The sequence below is a fragment of the Sebastes umbrosus genome, chromosome 12 (genome assembly GCF_015220745.1).
Source record: "Sebastes umbrosus isolate fSebUmb1 chromosome 12, fSebUmb1.pri, whole genome shotgun sequence".
Taxonomy (NCBI): Eukaryota; Metazoa; Chordata; class Actinopteri; order Perciformes; family Sebastidae; genus Sebastes; species Sebastes umbrosus.
Window position 1 is genome coordinate 28,885,717 of NC_051280.1, and position 24,222 is coordinate 28,909,938.

Here is a 24,222-nt window from a genome sequence, read left to right on the forward strand (position 1 = left end):
CTGTAGGCTGCCTGTCATCAGGCTGAACCAGAAAAACTGCTGATGCTGTTTGTGCACCCAAGATATTAGTTAGACGTTATTTGCATTGTTATACATATTTCTCTTCATTTTGCCTTGCCTTTGCACCTCATGGACAATTTAAACGTCTTCTTTGTGCTGACAGAGAGAAGGAACAGAGCATGTTGGAGTAGAAGAAGCAGAGAGAGAGAGAACACACACACTCACACACACACACACGCACACACACACACACACACACACACACACACACACATACAGCCCACAAACTTTCACAACTGCTCTAGTGTATGTAAAGGCAGATGAATCAGTGCTTTGTGGTCGTGTCGTAGGGGGAATACTGGCCACCCTGCTGGCTGCTGCTGCCATTCTCACACAGAAAAAGACCTGATGTGATCTCAGACAAGTTCAGCCTGCCCTCAAGGAAAGGAACACTCACAGACGCTCATGAATGGGATGTTTGATGCATTTGTGCAAAGTATTATTACTATATAATAACTATTTTCTACTATTTTTGCAAGGACACTGTACAGACATGACCAGAGCTGGCTTAAGGCATAGACCATATAGGCGGTCGCCTAGGGCGCCACCTTCTGGAGGGTGCTGGTCGCCCTCTAAAAAAATTAATAAATAAATAAATAATAATAATATATAGATTATTTTAATACTGGTGGGCATCCTTCCTCATTCCGAGGTAACAAATGAACAAATAAACAAATAAATAAAAAAATAAAAAAATAAAAAAATAAGTAAATAACTAAATGAATACACTTTTCACCCCTGTAACTCTCTTTCTCACACTTTTTCATCTGCCCGGTAGCACTTATTTGTTAATAAAAGTATAAATTGTAGTGAAACTGACGAAACACTTTTAAGCCAACAATATCAGTGACCTATCGTTTATTTATATTATAATAAAATGAGAAAGTTTGCTCCGGCTGGTGGGTGGTGCTTGGTATTTCCTCAACAGATCTCAACAAGGCTGCCGGGTCACAAACTCTCTCATTTTACAGCTCAACAGTACACTACAAGATGTTTCTGACAACATTTTATGAGAGAAATAGGCATTACAGTAACAGAATATTGATTCATGTTTGATCAGCGCTGCCTAGTTTGACCGTTTGATCGGAGTGATTGACAGCTGCTCAGAGACGGCAAGGCTCCAGCTCGGCTCTGATTGGTTGTTTTCCTTCGGTCTGTGAAATCTTGCAGATGCAATTAGGAGCACCGGAGGACACAGAGGCACATGATTTTTTTTCAGATTACCTGTCTCATGCACTACTGTCAGGATATAGTGACTGTTTTATAAAAAATAACCTTTTTTTTTAATCATATTTGCTCCACTTCTACCCACTGCTGCTTTAATCCTTAGGAATCTTTATATTATAGGCATTGTGTTTTTTTCATCAGGGGGCTTTATATTATATGACTGTATTATATATTATAAGACTGTAGCCTATTTTTTCTGCTGCCAATAGCTAGTTTTGACCGTGTCTTCCTGTCAAACAAAAAACCTGGAAAAGGCAAGTATTTGTAACAGGAGTGGGCTGCTCTCACAACATCCACAAGTTTACCTTCACGTCACTTCTAGTGCGATCAGGATCAGGTGCCTCCTCAAATAGATCAACGCTGGAGTTTCAACAGATGTGTGTGTGTGTGTGTGTGTGCGTGTGTGTGCGTGTGTGTGTGTGTGTATGGAGGCGTGGTCCTCTGCTTTGCGCGTTGCTAAGCGCAAATTTGGCATATAAACGCAAAATGAGCAGCCAGTAGAGAGCACTGAGCCAGCAGAGGAATTCAACAGGTCTACCTATATAGACATCTCTCTCTCTCTCTCTCTCTCTCTGTCTCTCTGTCTCTTCCAGTGTGGATGTGTAGAGACTGCATGCACTCATTCTGTGTGATGGATGGAATTAAAGGCTCCATGGTTTGGAAAACAGTCACTCTGCAATAACCTCAAGAAGTTCTGGCATCTGGAATATTGCACCTGGGAGATCAGTTTGGTGGAATTTAAAGGTAAACCTGCAATTTACTAGTTTACTATAAAATTACTGTTATTATTCAGGACATGTGTTTGTTCATCACAAGTGAGCTTATAGCTAACCACGTTTTGTGTTTTTTTTTTTTTTTATTATTTTACAATATGTTCTATAATAGAATAGAATAGAAAGCGTTATTGTCATTGTATTAAATACAACTTCAGAGATTCACAGTTGCCACTTCTGGTCAGTGCTTTAAAACAAATACTTGACAAGACTAAACGAAGCAGATAAAACATATAACAGGTAAAACACACACACAGCTATAATAAGACAAATAAAACAGGTAGAGTAGATGTAATAAACAGAGGTAATTGCACTTGTAAAATAGGTAGGGTAGATGTAATAAATAAAATGTAAACATTGAGTGTATTACATAATTAAACTTATTATTGGAACTACTTTTTGTATAAAAATATCACTGGAATATTTTTTTATTTCTTGAAGGGGTCATTGAAAGAAAAGATAATAATTATAATTTAATCTGGGTTTTTTTTTAATATAAAAAATGAGCCTCCCTCCAGTGCATGACTCAGGCATGCGCACTAAGTCCCATATGCTCTGTAGCATAACGTGTGAACACTGGGTTTACACTGGTCCTACTGTGTGTGTAGTGATGCAGTGACCTGCGGATGCACTCAGGCTGCTGAAGGATATATTTGCCTTTACTGTTTGAAGTGAAGTCCCCCCCTATAATTACAGCATTATTTAAACAGAGACAGAGGACAGATTCAAGGTTGTCTTTTATGAAGATGCTGTGGTGTAGGTAAGCTTGCTAAGAAGGGAGGAAATTAAAGCAGCAGTGGGGCAAATAAGATTAAAAAAAAGTAATTTTTTATAAAACGGTCACTATGTCCTGACAGTAGTACATGAGACAGGTAATCTGAAAAACATCATGTGCCTCTGTGTCCTCCAGTGCTCCTAATGGCACCTGCAAGATTTCACAAACCGAAGGTAAACAACCAATCAGAGCCGAGCTGGAGCCTTGCCGTCTCTGAGCAGCTGTCAATCACTCGCAAACTCCGATCAAATGGTCAAACTAGGCAGCGCTGATTAAATATGAATCAATATTCTGTTACTATAATGCCTACTTCTCGCCTCAAATTTTTTCATCACATCTTGTAGCATTTTAGCTGCAAAAAGAAAGTTCAAAGAAAGTTTGCTCCGGATGGTGGGCGGTGCTTGGTATTTCCTCAACTGATCTCAATATAGCTGCCAGGTCACAAAGTTTCTCATTTTCCAGCTAAACAGTACACTACAAGATGTTTCTGGAAACATTTGAGGAGAGAAATAGGCATTACATTAACAGAATATTGATTCATATTTGATCAGCGCTGCCTAGTTTGACCGTTTAATCAGAGTTTGCAAGTGATTGACAGCTGCCTCCATTGAATGAGCAGCCAATAGGAACGCTCTCTCTCTCTGAAATGACCTGTGATTGGTCAAAGTCTCGATTTTTTAAAGCCTGAAAACAGAGCCATGAGGAGGTGCAGAAGTGTAGTTTTCTCTCAGAACACTTGAATTACAATATGCTGAAAGGTTATTATGGAATTTTTGCCCAATAATGCCAAAAACATTCTGCTTACTGCCACTTTAAAGTGTGCCGATGTACAGTTACCCAGAAGTCCAAGTTCTTCTATTTTTAAAAAGCACCAAATAATGAGCTAATAGCGAGCAGTGCAGCAAACAGCTGCATGGAAATGTTCATATGCAGCAAGTGAACAGTCTGAAAGAATAAAGCTGAAATTCAAACTAAAGCTCACTCTCTCTGTTTTGCAGACATCAGTAAGTATACTCTTCATTCAGCAGCGGTAGCTGTTTTTCCCCCGTCATGAAGAGGTCTCTTCCCCTGCCCGGCTGGGTTAGAGCGGCGAGCTTGCTCCTGTGTTTGACCCGGACCGTCCTGGCCGTGGTCCTCACCAACTCCACGCAACTCGAGTCCATCCTGGACAAGTACAGGGTCAAGGATGAGGAGTGGTGGAGAGCCAGGTCGAGAGGGAAGAGGGCCATCAGCGAGGGGGACATGCACCTCATCCTGGACTTGCACAACCAGCTGCGGGGTCAGGTCCACCCTCCTGCCGCCAACATGGAGTACATGGTAAGGACACAGCTGTCGGTCATGTACTGTTGGTGCTGTTAGCACTGTTAGCTACCATATTGAGAGCCGTGTGGAGGCAATAGAAATGCTCCTTTAAAGAGCCAGAAAAAGCCACGTTCATGACTAGCCCATCCACTGTGTTGTATTTCCTCACCGTGTGTAAGCAGAGGGCTACCTCCGGGTCTGAGAAGTGAAGTCCATGTGTTTAAGTGCCTTAAACTTGCATTCTTTCTAATAGCCAGCAGGGGGCGACTCCTCTGGTTGCAAAAAGAAGTCTGATTTTATAGAAGTCAATGAGAAAATGAGCCTACTTCTTACTTGATTTATTACCTCAGTAAACATTGTGAACATGAGTTTATGGTCTCAGTCGCTAGTTTCAAGTCTTCTTCAATACAGCATGATGTTCATTTAGTAAATTATGGTCCCATTTAGAGTCAAATAGACCATAAAGCAGGGGATGCTTTAGGGCGTGGCTACCTTGTGATTGTCAGGTCACTACCGCGTCGTTGTGCGGTCTGGGAGTTGTCCGTGTTTTCGTCTTACAACTTGAACCCTTTCACAGTGTGCTTTCAGTTCTTGATGGTTAAAAGTAACATCTTGGTCACCTGAAAATGCCTTATTCAGCATTCGGTTGTACTTAGCTCCACCCTCTCTTGTCACTTCTGGTTGCAAAAATACAAGATGACGACGGCAAAAATGCCAAACTCAAGACTTCAAAACGTCAGATCTAGTAAAACTGTCCAAATGAGGGAGGTTTGACACTAAAGTCATGAGTCTATCTCAGAGGAAAGCACTTTCCTGACTCTGCCAGCTCTGTCAGCTAAAGACAACGGAGTAGGGGAAAGAAAGGCGGAGAGAATGATCGAAATCTGAAATCCAAAGCCGCCATCTGGCTAGCTGTAGCTCTGGCCTCCTGCTTGTCCGCCCTCGCTGACCCTGGCCCATATCCAGCTTTCTCCCCCGCAGTGTTGTCCTGCCCTCTACCTCAACCATCCTGCCCTCCCTCCTTCCCTTCCTGCCCTGCGTCTCCTTACTCTATCACTCCATTTCTCCTCCTGCTGACTCTCTTTCTCCCTTCCTCGCTCTTTTTGCCTTCCTGATCTTCAGCCTCACAGGCTTCCCCTCAGGCTTTTCTTCACCCAGCTCACTCAAACCCTGGCCGAGGCCGGTGTTATCTTTTGTTTGATCCTCCACGCATCTCATTTTGGGTGCCGCGGCGGTGAATCTATTTCAAACATGACGAGCCCTCGCCGTTTGAAGTGCCGGGCACGATAGTGTAAATGTATGTCATGTAAACTAATCCAGTGTTTCTTTAGCAAGGGATACTATTACTGATGATAATGATGTGGTAAGGCCTGGGGACTGATGAGGGCCAAGTATTTGGTTTTCAGATTGTAGGATTTGGAGGCCAAAAGGGCTGCACTTTCATTGCAGCTCTGACTTCTTAATTTCATACAAAAGCCATTCAGCAAATGCCTTTAAAGCACTGTTGCGTTAGTTAATCTAAAGCATGTCATCTCTTGCCCAGCAGATTTTCACGAGACCGCTTTAAAAGTTGAATTACAAGCATGTATGTGATGCATTTTGCGTACTTTGAATTCCCAAAGCAAAGCATGGCTTCTTGTTTTATTCCTCAATATTGCTTTTTTGAATTTGCCCTAAACCTGCTGCTGTAAGACTGCACATCTTGCACGTAGTTCTGTAGCAGAGGTGGTCCTGGCAGATGGCTGGAAACAGCTCTGTATTTTTGGGAACTTAATGCCCTTTGGAATGCAAAAGGAGATTGGTAGTTGTTACTGTGACCTTTCTCCAAAGGCTGGCGGGCAGTCCATCTTCCTCTCTGCTGGATAATTGAGGGTGAAGAATAACAAGAACACAGAGAGAATAATGAGCTGGCGGAGGACATTAGTATCCGCTGAAGATTGTTTGCAGTGAAAGCTTCGAGTTGAACTCGAATTTCATTATAACCTGCAAGAGTAGTGACATATGGCTTGTGCAGGTGGGCAGTATTGCTTTATAAGAAGGCTTAAGGGCTCAGTATAGGTTCTACAAAGTGTTGTACAAAAATGTCTAAAGGCAGAAGTCTTTTTATCAGGGGTGGACTGGCCATTGGGAAGTTCAGGAAGACTCCCGAACGGCTGTTCCATTTCAGGCTGAGCCGCCTGTCAGACTGGCTCCTTCCAATCTGGACTGATCCTTGTTTTTGTTGAAATCTGAATGTACAAGCCGTTGTTATGATACGTATATGGAACAAAGCGACGTTTGCCGACCATTTGCACACCACTCTCAATCACCACTTAGCTTCATTCCAGACGCCCATGTCGTGAAAATATCTGTGTATTGGAATGATCAGACGAGATAAAGATGAAAGATGAGAAGAGCCTTTTGTGTGCGTCCTCTTGACTTTACTCATTTGCAGTTTTCCTCACTTCCATTTCTTTTCTTGAGCACTGATTCACTTAAGCTGAACATCCAATCAGAGTTATTTCTCTCACCAATGGGCTCCGCCGCCGATTCAACATGCTGAATCGGTCGAAAAACCTCGGACACAGGCAGACTAGAGCCGACGGTGCGGGACACCCCGCAAAAATTAGACCGACAGACGCTCACCGACGGCCCCAAATTGACGGACGACTGTCGGCTTGGTTTGTCAGAGCCTTTAGAGAATCATGCAATTTTTTAAAATAAGTCAAATTAACGTACGGACATCAAAATTGGAATGATAAGAATTCTACCCAACGATTACAATATAATGCAAAGATCATGGAAAAATATAGTATCACATGGCAACCTTGCAGGAGGTTGGAGCAGAAAGTCACTTCAGTGCTGGTGAAGTAAAGAGTCAAAATATCTCTTCTCCAATCAGGCCTGAACAGTAAGCAGCAGCACAGTGAAGGGGCAACAGTGTGCACAGTGTGTTAGCCTCACCAAACATATGGAACGTATTATGGTGGTCAATCAGAGCAGTTACAACTCCACACTTAAGCATTATCCTATTAGTTTTGACGCGTGATAGCCGTAATGCAACCAAACAGTATGCCGGCAGCAGAGCACACTGCACCTATTCTTCTCCCTCAACCAACAAAGTCAACAGTACATTAACTTCTGCCGCAACATTTGAATTGCTCAATCTTATACCCATGGTCTGCTTTCCTGCTTTGTTCAAAACCGTTTTCAGGTATTTTGACTACAATTGCGTATCATTTTCTTTTTTTTTTTTACAGTAGAGATGGCATCAAGCCTCCAAACAGAGACTCTCTGTTTTGGTAGCTTTTATTTGTCAGCTTTTTTTCTCTCTCTCAGCTTGTTTTACGAGACCAAAACTTACTGGAAACAAGCTATGAAACAACCACATTGAATAGTAGCACCGAGCTGCAAGTTGATGTGGTGGTGGTGATACCTCTCTGTTTCCCTTCTCTCTCATGTACGTGTCTGTGTGTAAGAGAGTGAATGTGAGAGGCCTCCTTTTGACTATACTGTGTTAAATTTGCGAGAGGCTTGCGTACAGCCACTCTACCTTGAAGGAAAGAGCAGGTTCACTTTGCCTCAAGTATGGCTGGTTGCTTTCAGATTAGTTTCATTGGAATTTATGGTAGCTTAGTTTACTCAGAGAGGATGATGAGATAGCTGAAACATGTAATGAGTTGTAATCAAAGCCACAACTACGGTAAGTGGCCACTTAAATCATGAGGGTAATCCAGAGTGAAGTTTCAGGTCTGAAAACATCTGGATGCAAAGCTGCCCTGGACTCATTGAGTTTAACCCGGAGCCCAAAAGAAAACTAATATTACCAAACCTAATGCTTTAGCCACCAGATGAAAAAAATATTACCCTAGCTGACCCAGTGGACTACCTCCGGGTCTAAAAAGTGAAGCCAAGTGCGGAAGGGCCTTAAACTTGCATTCTTTCTAATAGCCAGCAGGGGGCGACTCCTCTGGTTGCAAAAAGAAGTCTGATTGTATAGAACTCATGAGAGAATGACCCTACTTCTCACTTGATTTATAACCTCAGTAAACATTGTAAACATGAGTTTATGGTCTCAATCTCTAGTTTCAAGTCTTCTTCAAGACAGCATGATGTTCATTTAGTAAATTATGGCCCCATTTAGTGTCAAACAGACCATAAAGCAGGGGATGCTTTAGGGCGTGGCTACCTTGTGATTGACAGGTCACTACCACGGTGTTTTTTTGTCTTTACAACAGTGTGTTTTCAGTTCATGAAAGTTAATTGTAACATTTTGGATGCCTAAAAAATGTCTTATTCAGCGTTCCACGCTCTTGTATCACTTCTGGTTGCAAAAAATCAACATGGCAACGGACAAAAACCAAGATCTCAACGGCCAAAATACCTAACTCGAGGCTTCAAAACGGCAGTCCACAAACCAATGGGTGACGTCACGATGACTTCGTCCACTTCTTATATACTGTCTATGAACTGACCTTCAGAGTTGATCTAAGTTCATCCTTCCAAAGGCAAATAACTCTTTAACCAAGAACCTGTGTGTTGTTCTGTGTTTGTGTGTGTGCTCTCCAGGTATGGGATTATGAGTTGGAGAGGAGCGCAGAGCACTGGGCACATACCTGCCGATGGGAACATGGACCGAGCCACATGTTGACACAAATAGGCCAAAACCTTGGAGCGCACTGGGGCAGGTGTGTATGTACAAAGAAGTGGAGGGAACTGTGTTATTATGTTTTATACAACAGTAATATGATAATAATAATAGTGTTTTCTTACAATAGGACCTATCCTTTTCCTCATCGGTGTAACACCAAATTCAAACCCACAGGAAATTATCACTTGGATATGAAGTTCACCAGCGTCGTTTAGCAAAGCCTATTGTTTTTTGGTTTTCCGGGCAGCTATTTTATTGTTTGGTTCACTCTCTGATCAGTCATTTCCAGCAACAGCATGCAGATAGCTTTCAGCAAACAAATCCCATCTAAGCTACCTGTCCAAAGCCAAGCTTCTGCCCAAGCGGCACAATATATTGAGTAGGGATGAGATCATGTTGGACAGACAGTTAGCGACTAGCTGGTGAGCATAGTGGAACATTTAGCAGCTAAATAGTCAGATATTTCCCTCAAACTCCTCAGGTATACTAATATTGCTCCAGGTCTGCTAGATGTGTAAATACGCAACTGTTTGCTAACATGTTTGCCTTTAGAAGGTCAGAATATGTCAGTGTTAATATGTTTTTTTTCAGCTTGTAATGCTGCCTCCAAGTGGCTAAAAATAGAAAATATATCTTATATCTTATATCTTATCTATTTCTTATTTCATTAATAACTTACTGTATGATTCCAAAATGGACTGTCTCACCCAGGTTGTGTCTATAGATTAAAGCCCAACGTCCATCTACACAGGTGTTTTCACGTATTGTGGCTAATTAGACCTTTTCTCACAACTGTTAAAAGGTCTAATTAAAATGTTGGGTGTGTTTATTATGCTTGTTGTGGCATGAAAAGCACAGGTGTAACTAGTATCAATAATGATGGCTGAGTTCCATTAAGTGCCCCATTAAGCTATGCATTACAAGCGAGCATGCACAATACCAGGAGCCTGGAAATGGCTCATGTAAACTGAATGTGGCCATCATTAATGTAATCAATTACACCTGTGCTGTTCCTGCTATCATCAGGTGAAGTGTCTTGCTTATGGAAACTTCAACAATGTAGTTTAGCTGATGTAAAGTTTATTTACAGTATAAGACCTTTTTGTGTGACTTTAGGGACCGCCCCCCTACCTTCCATGTTCAGGCCTGGTATGATGAGGTGAGGCACTACACCTATCCCTACTCCCAGGAGTGTAACCCACACTGCCCACTCAGGTGTTCAGGACCTGTTTGTACTCACTACACTCAGGTAAGGGCTTTTTTTTATATCTGTCTTATGTCTTAAAGGGTTAACAATGCCTTGGGACCATTTTAGGCTTTTATTTAAAAAAAAGAACATTTAAAATGTTTGAAAAAACTCTGTTATAGAACGGCCCTGCATACCCACACAGGTGTTTTAATTACTTAGGCTGATTAGACCTCAAAGAAGAGATCTACTCCGTTAAAATACACCTGTGTGGAGCTTCTGTGAATATATGAGTTCTTTTCTTTATCGGATCCATTTGATTAAATTCTTCCAGGTTATAAAAGTTTATCATTGTTTTTTATGTTTCTGTGAGAGCCGCATGAAATCATATAAATCATGCTATACTGCAGATGCAGATGCAATACTACACCTGCCTTTTAAAAATTCAGCTACAAATATGAGAGGACCGCTGAACACTTTACTTTGTTTATGTGTGTTTCAATTTTCAGTTGGTGTGGGCGACTAGCAATCGTATTGGCTGTGCCATCAACGTGTGTTACAACATGAACGTGTGGGGAATGATCTGGACTAAAGCGGTCTATCTGGTCTGCAACTACTCTCCACCGTACGTTTTTGCATCTTTCAATACCATGTGATGCAACATCCTTAAAATAACAGAGATACAAACTAAAATCATAGATAAGATAAATGGAACTAACTGTCTTTAGGACTTTTAACTGTCCACCTTGAGACAGGACTGCAATGCTAAATTACGTGAATGAATGCAGTTTCACAAACATAATGAAATATTTTTTTAGCAGCTAAAATAATTTCCAGTAGTTTACATTTATTTTTTACAATACACCTCCATCTCTTGCTCATAAAAAAAAAAAATCCTTGAACATTGTTTATTTTAAAAAAACATTTTTTGTCCTTTTTTTTTAACAACGACAAAATCAGTTTCATATTTTTTTTTTTTTCCTCAGGGGGAACTGGTGGGGTCATGCTCCATATAAATATGGAACTCCCTGTTCTGCCTGTCCAGCTAGCTATGGTGGAGGCTGCAGGGACAATCTCTGCTACAAAGGTAGGTTTTCTGCCATGTTTTATCTCCACACATACCTTTGTACCTACCCGAAATTGTTATTAATAGTTTTACTGAAAGAAAATGGGTTGTTTTTAATAATTCACAACATTTTTTCTAGTATTTCCACATCAAAAAATATTAATTTTGAGACATAAATACAACTTGTACCAATGTAAGATAAAGAAAACTATCAAATCATCATAACATCTCAATGACAATCCATGTTTTCAGACGGGGGCGTTGACAGGCGACCAGCTCCTGAGATTGAGGAGACCAACTACATTGAACCTGAACCAGAACCAGTAAGGGACCGGGATCCCCAACCCAGGGCCCAGACACCAGACCCCTCGCCCAATGACAACCTAGAGAGAAACCAGGTTGTCAGCACAGAGCAGATGTGTAAGGATATCTCCCACAATACTTCATCTCTGTGAATAGTGCAGTTTTGAGAGTGTACAATATTACTATTATTAAAATGAGGTTGTGAAAAGCTGTTGCTTGTTTGTTATTTTAGGTCAACAGGTCGACTGTGAGACCAAGCTGAGAGATCAGTGCAAGGGGACGACCTGTAACAGGTAAATGCTCAGGAATATGGTGACAAATAATACTGTGTATGCAAATTCTGGGAAACATTCGATGTACCAAGATAGGTGGGAATTATCAGGACAGTTCAGATAGAATCAATATTATGTGCTTAAATTAAAAATAAAGCACCAGTGATAAGATGTGTTCACTTTACTGTTGTTCCTGTCCACAGATACGAGTGTCCACCCGGCTGCCTCGACACGCCTGGAAAAGCGGTCGGGACTGGATATTATGACATGGTAAAAGATCACCAGAGACAACTTCAATTTTCAGTGCATTTTCTCAAACTGGCATTTACATTTTACTACTTTTAACATCCTAAGTTTTGTCAATCGCCTGTCAAGCAGTTTGAAGTGCATTTGATCTGTTCGAAAGGTGCTATATAAATAAAATTTGATTGATTGATTGATTGGCTGACCTAAACGCCAGCATCTGGCCCAACAATGACAAAAAACGTCGTTTAGTAGGTATTCTTAATGATATTTTAGAGTTTGTCATTTCCTGGGAAACAATAAAAAATATTGATGACTCATCCTGCACTCGGGGTCATATACTAATTCTGTGTGTGATCGCAGGGATGAGCATGCGTCTCTCATTCACCAGCAAATCATTGGTGAAATCCGCTGGCGTAGGCGATAGTGGTTGCAAGAAGTCTCCTTGTTGAGCTCGTAGCTAATGTCAATCTGAAATTTGGCGCAGGGGAGCATATTGGCTACTGTAAACATCAATCAATAGCTTCCTCCCTAGCATACTGATTTTACAGGAAACACGTAAATAGCACTAGCTGTTTGATGGGAACTTTAAGCTATATCTCGCTGCACATTAACGTTCCCGTCTTTATCTTTTACTGCAGCAATCCAGCGTTTGTGGAGCTGGTTTACACTCTGGTGTTATTGACAATGATGGAGGATGGCTGGATGTGACCAGACTGGGCAGAAAACAACAATTCACCAAGTCATACAAGAATGGTATTCAATCAATTGGGTATGAATCAGTCTCTGTATTTAGTCTTTACAGTATTTAGTAAAAAGTGTTTAGTTTAATACAGACTTTATGGGAACTAATGATGTGTGGCTATGCAGCACAGACCATAACTTCATGCAGTTTTCTTTAAATTCACAGGAAAAACAGAAGTGCAAATTCCTTCAAAGTAGAGTCGGTGCCTGGTAAGGAGCATACATGTACAAATATTTATCACTTTGAGGACACAGATACAGTAACATTTTGTCAGTATGCAGAAACTCTGTCATTTTTGCTGTACATTTTTCTTCTCCCAGTCAAGGCAGTAACATGCGACACCACCGTTGCACTTTTCTGCCCTTTCAAGAAACCTGTACGACACTGTCCCAGGTAACTTTACATTTATTCACTTAGGAGACTGAAAACATCTCACTGTTTGGATTAAACGATGACCGGCTGAGCCAATGAGTCACATCTAGTCATTCTAAGTGAAAGGAGTCAGCTATTTGGCCCATGTGACCTTGCAAATTCAAAGTTAAGTAGCAACACAAGAAGAATCCGGCAACCGCTTTGTGAGTTCTGCCATCTAGCGGCGCCACCATTAATGCGCTGGCAAGACGTAGTGACAAAGTGTGTTAACTGGTGACTTTTAGGCTTTTGGGACCGTGGTTGCTCATAGTAACTTGTGTAAATGGTCGTCATATATAATAAATATAGATGTGTATGTACAGTATTTAAATTTGAATTGAATAGTATGCATATTTATGATATTTGTATTGTTCAACACATGCCATTTCGGTAGAGACATTAACATTATGACAATACAATAGAAATAATTTAGTTTTCCTTTTGTACAGCACTTTGTAGGCGGACGTTTTACTGGCGTCCGGTAGTCGCTTTCAGTCCAAAATGGCGGAGGCGTAGCTCTGCTGCTTGCTGACGTTGCAATGGAACGAACAATTAACTTTCACTTCTTATCGATATGTTTTTTTACTTAGCTAACATTAATTTCTACGTGAAGTTACTGCTCAGGTTCTCATCGAACTCTTGGCATCATTGTCAAAAGTAACGTTATATAGAAGGTAAAGGTAAAAGTAGAAAATTGTGCGCATATTGTGGGGAGACGCCACCGTAGTAATGGCAACTTGTTTACTTCCGGTATTTTTATATTATATCTTGACAAAGGCTACCTGCTTTGCCATTTATAATTTACTAATATTTACAATCCAACAACCTGCAGTTCTTTAACTCTGCCTTATTAGTGTTAATTCAACCAGTAAGATTATTTCGGCCTCCAGATAGCTCTGCCTTTAAGACAGCAAGAACATACAGTAGTGAAAATATCCTAGGACCTAAAGTGAGCTCTGGCTTTTTTTCTTCAGGTTGTACTGTCCCAGGAACTGTCTGCGTGACAGTCGAGCCCGAGTCATCGGGACAAAATACTACTCAGATGTAAGTTCTTGCATCATTGTCACAAATTCACCATTAAAGTCTTTCATTGGTTTTATGGGAACAATAGACACTATTCACAGCGGCCGTTATGACTTATCATTGCCAGTAAAGCACGGGTGTTATTAACAAGTAAGCCATGCCATCAGTGGCACAAACCAAATCAGCATGCATAATATCAGAGACTTTAAACAGTAAATGAAATCCATTTGTTGTGTCAAAGCACAAATGTATCTAATAACATTAATAATTATGGCTCCGTTCCATACCAATGAGCCACTATACGTAATACCAGGACCCTGAAATATGGAATGCAGCCTTTATTAAGATTATTATTTACACCTGTGCATTTTCAGCTACAACATTTTGAAATGTCTGCTGTGAAACTGTTCTTATTACTGCTCTAAGGAGCTAAATGGTGTTTTGGGATTCAACCCGTAATTGCACCATCATACTTAAACACATATAACAACTCATTCTCAAAAAAGGCGTCATCTTCTCTGTTTATTATGTTACCACACATACCGTAGAGGGGCCATTTGAATTTTGATGATTTTATGATTATGTTAAATATTGCCGCAGTCACCAACCAGACTCTATTTATATATATTATATATATATTGTTATACATTTATCCTCTAGAGAACAGGGCAAATTCTTCTTAGGATGTTTATTCTTATATGAATGGTTTGATTTAACAACCTGTTTCCCCCCCCCCAGAAATCCAGTATCTGCCGAGCAGCCGTTCATGCTGGAGTGATCCAGAATGAGTCGGGAGGGTACCTCGACGTGATGCCTGTGGACAAAAGGAAGCAGTACAGTGGCAGTTACCAGAACGGCATCACCTCAGAGAGGTATGGTTAAAAAAATTAGTGTATTTAGCGTAACTTTGGAGCATTATTTAACCGCTTTCTCGACAAAGCTAGTATGACATAGTTGGTACCAATGGATTTCTTAGGCTTTGTAGTTTAATATGATGCCAGTATCTTCACTCTATAGCTTTAAAACCTGTCACTACCTCCGAAAGATAGATTGTGTTAAGGCGTTAAAGAAGGTGAATTTGTGTCATTATCGTGTGAACTTTGACAGCCCTGATTAGAATTAATCTTTACATCATAACTTGTCATTGCTGTGAGAAACAACACGTCCATTTACCACATCGCTGTTCTCTCCCTGCTCTTCTTCTTCTCACAGCCTGATGAGCCCAACAGGTGGAAAAGCCTTCAGAGTGTTTGCAGTCATCTGAAAAACCACTCTCAAAGGACAGAGTACCATCAAACATGGCCACTTCACATCCAGCAAACCCACTCATTATCATTTTACAACCTGCAATTACATTCATTCCTACAGTAAATATGTACTAAAAGTGTTAACATGGCTTCACTCAAGGCTTCCCCTCTTAAGTTTGGTCATGAGTGACCCAGTGTCCAATAATAGCTTAGCAAAGGCAGTTTGGTGAATGATGATCCTGGATCCTAAATTTCTAGTGCTGACCGTAATAGTCACATTGGGCCACGATATCATGACTTCATGCTTTTTATCACCTAAGGTTGAACATACACCACCAGATTTAGCACCACTCCAAATGCCTTCCACAGAGGTTTTTACCAAAGTAATTTTAGATGCAGTATGCCTCAGCTCTCTGTAGACACACACTAGCTAAATAACGGGGCAGTCAGATACCGAGTCATAAAATCTGTTCAGACATTTCATGGGAACAAAATTAGAAGACTGGTTATTCAGAATATCCGTGCTGAGATTAAAACGCTGAGTATTTGATGCCCACACACACACCAAAACACTGTCTTGTATATTCTATGGAGGACCAAACCAGGCAAATTATTAAAGGTCCCATATCGTGCTCATTTTCAGGTTCATACTTGTATTTTGTGTTTCTACTATAGAACATGTTTACATGCTGTAATGTTCAAAAAACACTTTATTTTCCTCATACTGTCTGCCTGAATATACCTGTATTTACCCTCTGTCTGAAACGCTCCGTTTTAGTGCATTTCAACGGAATTGTGTTACTAGGCAATAGTTTGGGTCCATGTTTACTTCCTGTCAGCTGATGTTATTCACATACACTGCAACAGGAAATAAACTGGGAAACATTTAGAATGTTCATGTTTAAAAACGTGTAATGATCTATATAATTGTATATTTGTGACATCACAAATGGACAGAAATCCAAACGGCTTGTTTCAAATGCACAATTTCTGAATACGGGCTGGGTGTATTTCTCTATTATATATATATAATATATAATATATATTGTGCGTTTTGATAGTTTAACGGTATTTATATAGCACTTAAAACTGCTTTATGATATAAAAGACATGAAAATCTCACTTTTTACAATATGGGACCTTTAAGTAAAATTGTACGTAATCACCACAATAAATAACCAATGTGGCTTTATTTCAAACTTTACATATTGACGGTTGAATTAATCATACTTTTGTTTAACTATTAAATATAAGATACCTTAAATGGTAAGAAAGGAAAGAATTTTTCAAATGTATTTGATTTATATAAGGTCAGGTTTGGGCCTCCATACATCACTTTTCGTCACAGTGGTAATATAGTATAGCAAAACATGCTGGCAGTGAAATACAGATTGTATATTTTTGTACATAATAATGTTGTAAATAATGTTGAACACTTTGCTATGAAATGCTTGCTAATGTTGCCTTTCTCACTAACATTTCTAATTGCCAGCCATACAAAGAGCAATACAAGCAATACGCAGTAGATGCTGAAACAGATTCTGCTTGCATATCATATATTTGTCACTAAAGCTTTTATTTTTCATAATGGACAAACAATAACTCTGTTATATATTCACATGTGTGTGTAAATATTGTGTATGTAACATATTGTTATATTTTATGCTGCATTTCCCAGCTTTTTTGTGTTTATAGATTTATATAAATGGACCCTGGCTGGCCAGGAATGTGCATGGCAAAATCACAATTAAAATACTTGGAGATTAAATTCAAATGTTTTTTGTGTCATTTATTATTGTTTAAAAGAGTCAGTGTTATTAAATCAATAAACTATAATCTCCTGCTCAGGATGTCTCAGGAAATTCTGCAAAAACCCAAAGTTACAGTTTGGACTCTGCTGTTCAGTTTACATTGTATTATATTACACTTGTTTTCACTTTTTGCGGACATATGGTTACAGACATATGATTGAGTGGCCACAGTATTTTAATATCAGTCCCTACAGCGTCCAGATAATCTGAGGAATCTGGGCATTAACGTTTCAACAACGTCTCAAATTTAGATGCCGATCAAACTTTCAAGTGAAATTTCTTTCTAGGAAGCTGTGGGTGTTTCTAGGAACTGTGGGGAGCACAGAGGAAGAGAAAGCTGCTTGTTTCAGGTCCAGGGAGGAGATCTTATCTACCGCTTGGCTTCGCATGTTTCAAGTAAAGGGCAAAAAAGGTGGAGGTTCAGTCAAAACAGTAGACATTTCATTACAGTTTACGTCCTCAATCCAACTTAAAAGGACAGTTCACCCCTAAATCAATATTGTTTGGGTATGAGCTTGGGTATGAGGTATCGGCTTCTGGTGCTCAAAGCGCCAAGAAACCTTGTTGAAAAACTCAACAGCAATGTAATATAGGCCTAGTTTAAATCTGTGCCAAGTTCATAGCAGATAAGTCAGTTAATTTGAAAATAAAGAATTTCAAAGAAAGATGCGTTATGGGCCCTTTAATATTATTCATTTTATCTATAAATATTATCAATGTTTGTTTAACTGGCCCTTGGCCTCCAAGTTGCAAAGCAAGTTGTGATATACCTGCAGTAAAATGTTGTTTTCCAACTTAAATTCAGTGTATTAAGTCTTCTCAGAACAGATCAGAAGGTAATCAAAACCAAAACAGGTATTTAAATCAAAATTCTAGCTCGCTGTCGCCATGGTAACACGGCTAAAACCATGTTCCGCTCTGTACACCTCGGTCTCGTTCCTTCCCTTTGGGTGATGTCATCACATTCTCATTGTCTTGTCATTAGAATGTGATGACATCACTAAATTTGATTTGATATGCTCTGAAACTCACAGAATTTCAGGTTTTATTACCAAATACTTTGCTGGATATATTCATTCAGTACCAGACACCAAGAGAGTGAGACACAGTTGAACTCTTATCAGCGCAACTTTCACCACAGATACCACAGTATCTACCACAGATACCACAGTATCTACCACAGATACTACAGTATCCACCACAGATACCACGGTATCCACCACGGAGAAGATCTACTCAGATCTACAAAACTACAACTACAGAGCCATCTGTGTAAGTATTTTATGTATTCACTTTTAGTGTGCAAGCAATTGCAAACAAATATAACATGATAAAAAAATTATCGGGCAAAATGGGACAAAAATCCAGTTCCATGTAGAGTTCTGCATAGGTACCAAGAAATGACTGAATTATTGGCTGAATTATGCCAATATCCTTTAACTTTAATTATTCAAAAAAAGATCTATCAAACTCTGAAGCCATTTTCACAGTTTTTCTCAATTGTTTGCATATAAACTTTCTTTTCTTTGTTATGCCTCTCTGGTACATGAGTTACAGGTTGCGGACCTATAAAATAAAATAGATAATGAAATAGGTAAATGAAATAAAATAGTATATATATTATTTTATTTCATTTACCTATTTCATTATATATTTTATTCTATCATATAATAATGTTATTCATTCATTATCTGTTTTTTTTTTTCAGTCTGATGCAGAGACTCTACAGTCTTCTATGCACATCTCAAGTCTGCTACAGACTGTATCGAGAAAATGCCAGCCGCCCAGCAGCTGAGGACGCACGTCCTGATGAAGCAGCAGATCCTGCAGCAGAACGCTCAAATGAGGGATCTCACCAAAGGGAAGGAGCATCTCGCTCAAAAGCTCGAAGAGCAAGAGCAGTGGGAGCAGAGGCTTTTCGAATACGCCAACAACGAGAACGAGAACCTCTACCAGAACCTCAGTGAGACCATCATCGAGCTGCAAAACAAAGAGGCTGTACTCCTGCAGTGCGACAGTTCTTGGCAGGAAAGATACACTGCTCTGGAATAGACAATATAAAAAATTTGATCATATATGGTTTTCTCCTGATGTTTAGGTTTTCCTGATGTTTAGGTTAAAGTTCAATGTGTTCGCAACGTCATCGTTCCAAAGTCCAATCATGAAAATAAGCAATTTTAACACCACCAGCCAAAGGTTTTTCTCCTTCTACTTTTGTATCAACCAACATGATTTTTCAAGGCATTAGAGCATTTGTGTATGTTCCCAGTGAAGAGAGTTAACTGGTGTTCAGGACCACTGGCTGTGCCAGCGGCCGTGCACACACAAAGACCAGCTTTGTGTTTTACTGATCTCAACTTCTCAGGATGCATTTCCGTTCCCTCATCTGGACGGGCACACAGATGTGGTCAGGCTCCAGCTAGGAAGTTCCCGTCAGTCACCCCTTAACACACATGAAGAGCCACACACACTCATAGAGGAGTCCACAAAAACACGCTCACTGTTACTTTGCAAAGATTATGAAAAGGAGATCATACCAAAATAAACAATTTCCTTATGTAGCTATTGATATTTTACCTGTTTTGTGCTAATATTCAAAATTGTTGATCATTTTCCCGACTGTAAGATACACATTTGTGAACATTTTTATCAAGAATTGGCTTTTAATATGGTATACACCCTAAACTGGTCAGTCTAACCATCACATGAGATAAGCGATATGCCTCTGAAATGGACATAACCCTTTTCCCTGAATGTATATCACATAAAGAAACTATGAGCCAAGATTAAATATGCTAACTGGGTTTGGGCCAGGTCTCCTGGAGAAAAAAGGCAAGCATCGCAGTGCTGTCAAAATTCACAGGACCCTGTTGCAGAGGCGGCCATTGGCACGGGACCGCTGTGAACTGCTCCGGTCAGTTAGCCAGCCTGTCAGTCAGAAAACAGTCAGTCAGTCTGCCATCATGCCAGTCAATTAGAGGCTTTTCCAAGCATTTAGAGCAGACACTTCATCAGCGTCAACTTCAGTTTGGACGTCATCATATCAGTCAAAGACAAATAGCCAGCCAAGCAGTCCATTACAGGAGTAAAGGCTTTTCAGTCAGTAAACCAGATTGCCATTCGGGCAAAGGCTTTACAGTGGTTTTCAGGATACTGTTTTTTTTTTATTTTTATCTTTTCATCTAACCAGACGGTAACCTCCGAGTCTGAAAAGTGAGGCCAATGCAGAAGTGCCTTAAACCTGCATTCTTTCTATTAGTCAAGGGGGGGCGACTCCTCTGGTTGCAAAAAGAAGTCTGATTATATAGAAGTCTATGAGAAAATGAGCCTACTTCTTGATTTATTACCTCAGTAAACATTGTAAACATGAGTTTATGGTCTCAATCTCTAGTTTCAAGTCTTCTTCAATACAGCATGATGTTCATTTAGTAAATGATGTTCCCATTTAGAGTCAAATAGACCATAAAGCAGGGGATGCTTTAGGGCGGGGCTACCTTGTGATTGACAGGTCGCTACCACGGCGTTGTCCGGTCTGGGAGTCGCCTGTGTTTTCGTCTTACAACTTTAACCCTTTCACAGTGTGCTTTCAGTTCATCAAAGTTAATTGTAACATTTTGGTTGCCTAAAAATGTCTTATTCAGCATTCAGTTGTGCTTAGCTCCACCGTCTCATGCCACCTCTGGTTGCAAAGAACCAAGATGGCGATTGACAAAAACCAAGATGGCGATGGACAGAAACCAAGATGGCGATGGCCAAAATGCAGAACTCGAGGTTTCAAAACTGTAGCAATAAACATATATTGCTAAGTTATAAGTGAAAGTCAATGATACGTTCCATTGCAACGCCAGCTCCCGGCGTCTGATTTACAGACGTCTTTTTATACATTCATTACTATGGACTCTTTGGCGTTTTCATTTCAAAATGTGCGGCAGCGGTAACGCAGCGCCATCTAGCGCCCATTGAGTTTTGCCTCTTTGCTTCTATACTCTTAGACCGTAATCTACAAACCAATGGGTGACGACCCAGTGACTACGTCCTCTTGTTTTATACAGTCTATGCATCTAACTCACGGTAAGAAAGCGAATAAGCATTCAAAAATTGTTGAACTATTCCTTTAAAATCCGTTTTTCTTAACTCATGACGTTTAACCTGCAAACGTTTACGGCTTACAGGAATATCGTGTCTCACTAATAATAAATTTGCAATGAATGATAATAAAGCGCATGATCAATAGTACTGTGTTAACAGCTCATACAACACATTGTGAAACAATGCATAACACTTCCAAGATGTTTCTGTGAAACATGGCTGCAGAGTCTGCAGTATTCGATGGGGCCCAGGTGCAGTACTAGGAATTCTGAGCCCCCTGACAAGAAAGGAAACACGGCCCCTTGACCTTGATGTGTTGAACTTAACAGAGTATAACCTGGCATCTTTGAGAGGGCCCCCACTGAGTTCGAGGATGTACTCTCCCCTCCGTAAGCCACACTGCTCAGCAAGCCACTGCATACATTGAATGCTTCAGTAAATCTGAGTCAGGGCCAAAGCCTTCAAAATGTTCACTCTCCGACCAAACTCAAACGGAGTCACCCTACTTTGGTTCTATATTTTGCACTTATAGTCATAACTGTCATCTCAGGACTCTTTAAATAATGCTAGTTACAGGCTTTACAGGCACTTAACATTTAGTTGTAAGGGAAAGTCTTTTCATAGCGAATGAATAAATAGTCATGGCTGGTATTTGTGTAAGTCTAACAACACACTCCTGTGTTGCCAGTTTTAGCAATAAAACCTTTTTGATTGTGTGTGTTGGTCAGTAAAATACAGAAACGTCAAATGAACGTAGCAATTATGAGGGTTTTTTGAGATATGTTTGAAATTTGGACACAGCTGGCCGTGCCTGAAACACTCCGGTGTGTGCATGTGTGTGTGTTTATGTGTGAATACACCTCCGTGGATGAATGTGTAGTTCTGCATGTGCCCGACATACATGTGTGGAAGTGAGGCACTTTCTAAATATGCAATCGCTCTCATGCTATACAGCCGGCTCTTCTCAGGCGGTTAACTCCTGGGCGGACACACACCGTGCATGTGGGCGAACAATCACTGCGGACAGGTTGAGAAGCAATGCAGTGTGTGAGCGCTGGTGTTTGAGTGTGCGGTTGGACTTCCTCCTCTCAGCCCTCCACCACTCATAGATTTAGACGTTGTTATTATTTTAACGTAGTTAGCAGCTGTGTTTTGGTGGCGAAACGTGGTAATCATCTCCCCATTGCTGGCTTTTCTGTCGGTTTGAGGTGTATTTATAACCGTGGACTGTTTCACTCCACTTTCTCATGACACATCACAGATCTGGAAGCTTCTCAAATCATATTCGGTTAGTCTTTATGGCAGTTCATTTGCACTGATAGAATAATTTGATAGGACTTATTCTTATTCTTTTTTACATCTATAAGAAGATTTTGAGTTTATTCACTTAGTTTTCTCTAATATAAAGACAATATGGACAATCAAAGACACTCTGTTTAAGCCTGCAATTTGCAAACCAGATTAAAACTCATTAGGTATATGTTAATGCAGAATAGAGAAAGTATATAAAAATATAGATAGTTCAAATTTTCCTCCTATTGTCATTTATAAATAACCATAAAAGATCATTTCAACTTGAGAAGAGCATAGTGCAGACATGAGGCAAAGTGATGTATACCTGATACATCATCAAAAAGTGGCCACATACAGTTGTTATCTCATTGGTTGCGCTTTGAAAGGTCAGTGGCAACAAAGGTCAAAGTGCGTGCTACGCTTCCTTATGAGTGCAGAGCAGCAGCCGTGAGCTAGCCAGTGGGGCACGCTCACGTGCACAAACATGCACTAAAAGGCACACGTTATATCAACATAGCAAGGAGAAGCTCTGATTACAACACACACAGAGGGAAAGTGACTTAATTCTCTGCTCAGGTGGACATTACTCCTCTATATGCTTACATAGAAAATTGTTGTTTGCTGCCATATTAAAGGTTACGATATAGAATATCTTTAACGTGATACATTTTTATATGTTCTGCTACCTTTCCATGTCGCATTATTTTTTTTTCAAATTTTGAAAACTTATAGCAAATCAAACATCAGTGTAACTATATAATGCTAAAAAACTCTGAACTTCCATACCCTAAGTCTAAGATTTTTCACTTTTTCATATTGATTTTGCTAAATTAGCTTCCTTTCATCCCTGTGACATTACCCAAGGTCATCCGTTACCAACACAGTCAGATGCAGAAATTTTAATTCCTGACTTTTGTAATTTCCTGTTCTCAGGTATTCCAAATTGCCGCCCAAATTCTTTAAACACTGAACACAAAAAAAAACATATTTCCGCTCATTACTTCCTAAACTTTTGATAGATTAGCACCTCCTCAGGACACAGGATGCAGAATGCAAGATGCAGGATCTCATTTTCCCACAATTCAATGGCAGAGCATACCATGTTCTGCTCCTGTGGAATAAATTACTGCACTCCGTCAGAGAAGCACCCATTTGTTGTACGGTATGGTTGTTAAATGTATGGTTTTATATTTGCTATTTTCATTTTATTTGCATAGGCGTGTTGAGACACCTACTTACTTTAGTTAAATCAGTAACCAAAACAACATGAGTGTTTTCATTTTTGCGCCTACAGGTCGAAGGCTACCAGCAGGAAACAAGGTTGCTGCCAATGCTCTGCCCACTCTGTTAGTGAGTGGGTGATGACAGGTGACAGAAATATATTGGAGACAGTTATCCAACTCAGTCGTACGGTTTCTAAACTCCCTCAACAAACATTACTATTGGACTGCATACAGTAACCGGTCCCAGTTCAATGCAGGTAATCAGTACATCTTAAAGTCTACTGCTTGGCACAATCTGCCTGTTCTGCCTGTTTTGCTTAAAACTACAACTGTCCTTCTGCCCTCCTGCACAAAAGTGCTTCACCTATGACACTTAGTGGACATCTAAAAAGTCTGAGCTGACTAATTATGGATGGAATAAGTCTTTAACAGATTGAAGTGTCAAAAGTTTTAAACTCCAGCTCCCAAAATGTGTGCTATTCTGTTATTTGTAGACATACTGGTGCTTGTTTGTCTAGGAAAAACTGGAGGTACAAGTTCACC

General features: G+C 40.1%; 1 protein-coding gene across 1 annotated transcript; it reads left to right on the forward strand.

Annotated features, from left to right (window-relative positions):
* The first annotated feature begins 1,777 nt into the window (after window positions 1-1,777).
* Window positions 1,778-15,990, forward strand: LOC119498016 (cysteine-rich secretory protein LCCL domain-containing 1-like). Its single transcript, XM_037786481.1, has 15 exons — window positions 1,778-2,031; window positions 3,834-4,152; window positions 8,686-8,804; window positions 9,884-10,016; window positions 10,463-10,578; window positions 10,940-11,040; window positions 11,272-11,439; window positions 11,555-11,615; window positions 11,798-11,864; window positions 12,479-12,609; window positions 12,748-12,791; window positions 12,903-12,975; window positions 13,968-14,037; window positions 14,755-14,888; window positions 15,229-15,990. The coding sequence occupies exons 2-15, from the start codon at window positions 3,886-3,888 to the stop codon at window positions 15,278-15,280; spliced, it is 1,536 nt and encodes a 511-aa protein (XP_037642409.1). The 5' UTR covers window positions 1,778-2,031; window positions 3,834-3,885; the 3' UTR covers window positions 15,281-15,990.
* Window positions 15,991-24,222: the final 8,232 nt, after the last annotated feature.